Genomic DNA, 1,989 nt, shown 5'->3' on the forward strand with positions numbered 1-1,989 from the left:
TCAGGAGATAAACCTGTGATGAGGCTTTCATGCTGATGATGTCATACCCCTCTGGGTGTCCATTGGTTTATAGGTACCTCCTCCTCCTCCTCCCTTGGCTCTCTAACATGGGAGGCAGCAGACTGAGCTTTACATCAGCTGAAAGGTATGAGCTCATGTAAACTGCAGCTCCGGGACACGCTGTGTAATCGCCTTATCTGCCCGGTAAACGGGGGTCGAATCCAAACACTGGCGAGGAAGGACCACCCTCTCGTGTGAGACTTCAGCAGAGCCAGCGCTGAAACGCTCCCCCCCCATGATGCATCTCTTCAGCTATGTAGAATGGGTCCGAGGTTCATTTACAGACATCGATGAACGTCACGCCTTCAAGGCTTTAATGGTCACGCTAATCAAGCTAAAACCGTGAACCGTGAAAGAAATGTGGTTACACCTTTTTTTGCTATGAAGCCTGCTGCTATGAACGCCGTTGCTATGAAGCCTGCTGCTATGAAGCCTGCTGCTATGAAGCCTGCTGTTATAAAGCCTGCTGCTATAAAGCCTGCTGCTATGAAGCCTGCTGCTATGAAGTCCGCTGCTATGAAGCCCGCTGCTATGAAACCCGCTGCTATGAAGCCTGCTGCTATGAAGCCCGCTGCTATGAAGGCCGCTGCTATGAAGCCTGCTGCTATGAAGGCCGCTGCTATGAAGCCTGCTGCTATGAAGCCCGCTGCTATGAAGGCCGCTGCTATGAAGCCTGCTGCTATGAAGCCTGCTGCTATGAAGCCTGCTGCTATGAAGCCTGCTGCTATGAAGCCCGCTGCTATGAAGCCCGCTGCTATGAAGGCCGCTGCTATGAAGCCTGCTGCTATGAAGGCCGCTGCTATGAAGCCCGCTGCTATGAAGCCTGCTGCTATGAAGCCTGCTGCTATGAAGCCCGCTGCTATGAAGCCCGCTGCTATGAAGCCTGCTGCTATGAAGCCTGCTGCTATGAAGCCTGCTGCTATGAAACCTGCTGCTATGAAGCCTGCTGCTATGAAGCCTGCTGCTATGAAGCCTGCTGCTATGAAGCCTGCTGCTATGAAGCCTGCTGCGATGAAGCCTGCTGCTATGAAGCCCGCTGCTATGAAGCCTGCTGCTATGAAGCCTGTGGAGTCCTTACAGTAACTCAACAGACGGACAGTGTCTGGGAATGATCGGTATCATTAGCGTGTGCAGCGGCTAGCGGCTATACCCACGATGCAACAGTCTGAACGTGCTTCATTTGCTTCTTTACTGGCAAGCCTGAGGCCAAAAAACGGTTCTACTAATTCTCACTGCTAAAACTCGGCTTTCCTTTCTTCCGAGCAACAACAGAAAAGCGTCTTCCTCTTTGGACAGAGCTGGTCCTCTGTCTCCGTCCTCCATCACCGGTTGTCTCCAGCGCTGTGCTGAAACTCTATTAAGCTTCCTCTCATTTCTCTTGATTCAACCCGTCACGCAGCAGGATGCCGGTGTGCTAGCTCCACCCCGGCATCCCGTGGAGCTCCGGCCCCCGACCGGTACCGGTACCGGTCCATGACTCCTTTTGCTCCTAACCTCAGTGTTAAAGGTTCACTCTGCGTGACGACGCATCGCGTGTAATGAACGGACGCCGCTCTGACTCAGGAGGGCTGCGCTGCAGTCACAGCAGATGTTTGCTGTTTGACTGACGGGGCACAACTGTAGTGATGTCACCTTGCCGGGGGGGGGCGGGGGGGGGGGGGGGGGGGGTCAGAGCAGCTTAGAGGTGTGACTAATGAGAAGCCGCGTAACAGTGACATCGTGCTCATCTCTCTGATGCCACAATGAGAGGTCTTGTTTTCTTTCGTGTACTTTTACTTTCGCGAGCCCACAAACTCCTAGCTGTGAGGCAACAGCGCTACCCACTGCGCAAAACACCTGCAAATCACAAGTCATACTATGCTGTGGGCTGGAGTGATTCACTGTCCCGGTTAATTCTGTATTTGTGACTTAGGCACTATGAGTATTGTA

General features: G+C 53.1%; 1 protein-coding gene across 1 annotated transcript; it reads left to right on the forward strand.

The window, feature by feature from the left end:
• Positions 1 to 456: 456 nt before the first annotated feature.
• LOC137911081 (transcriptional regulatory protein AlgP) lies at positions 457 to 1,143 on the forward strand. Its single transcript, XM_068755501.1, has one exon. It carries the CDS (start codon positions 457 to 459, stop codon positions 1,141 to 1,143), a length of 687 nt encoding a protein of 228 aa, XP_068611602.1.
• The last annotated feature ends 846 nt before the right edge of the window (positions 1,144 to 1,989 follow it).

The sequence above is a fragment of the Brachionichthys hirsutus genome, chromosome 22 (genome assembly GCF_040956055.1).
Source record: "Brachionichthys hirsutus isolate HB-005 chromosome 22, CSIRO-AGI_Bhir_v1, whole genome shotgun sequence".
In the NCBI taxonomy this organism is placed as follows: domain Eukaryota; kingdom Metazoa; phylum Chordata; class Actinopteri; order Lophiiformes; family Brachionichthyidae; genus Brachionichthys; species Brachionichthys hirsutus.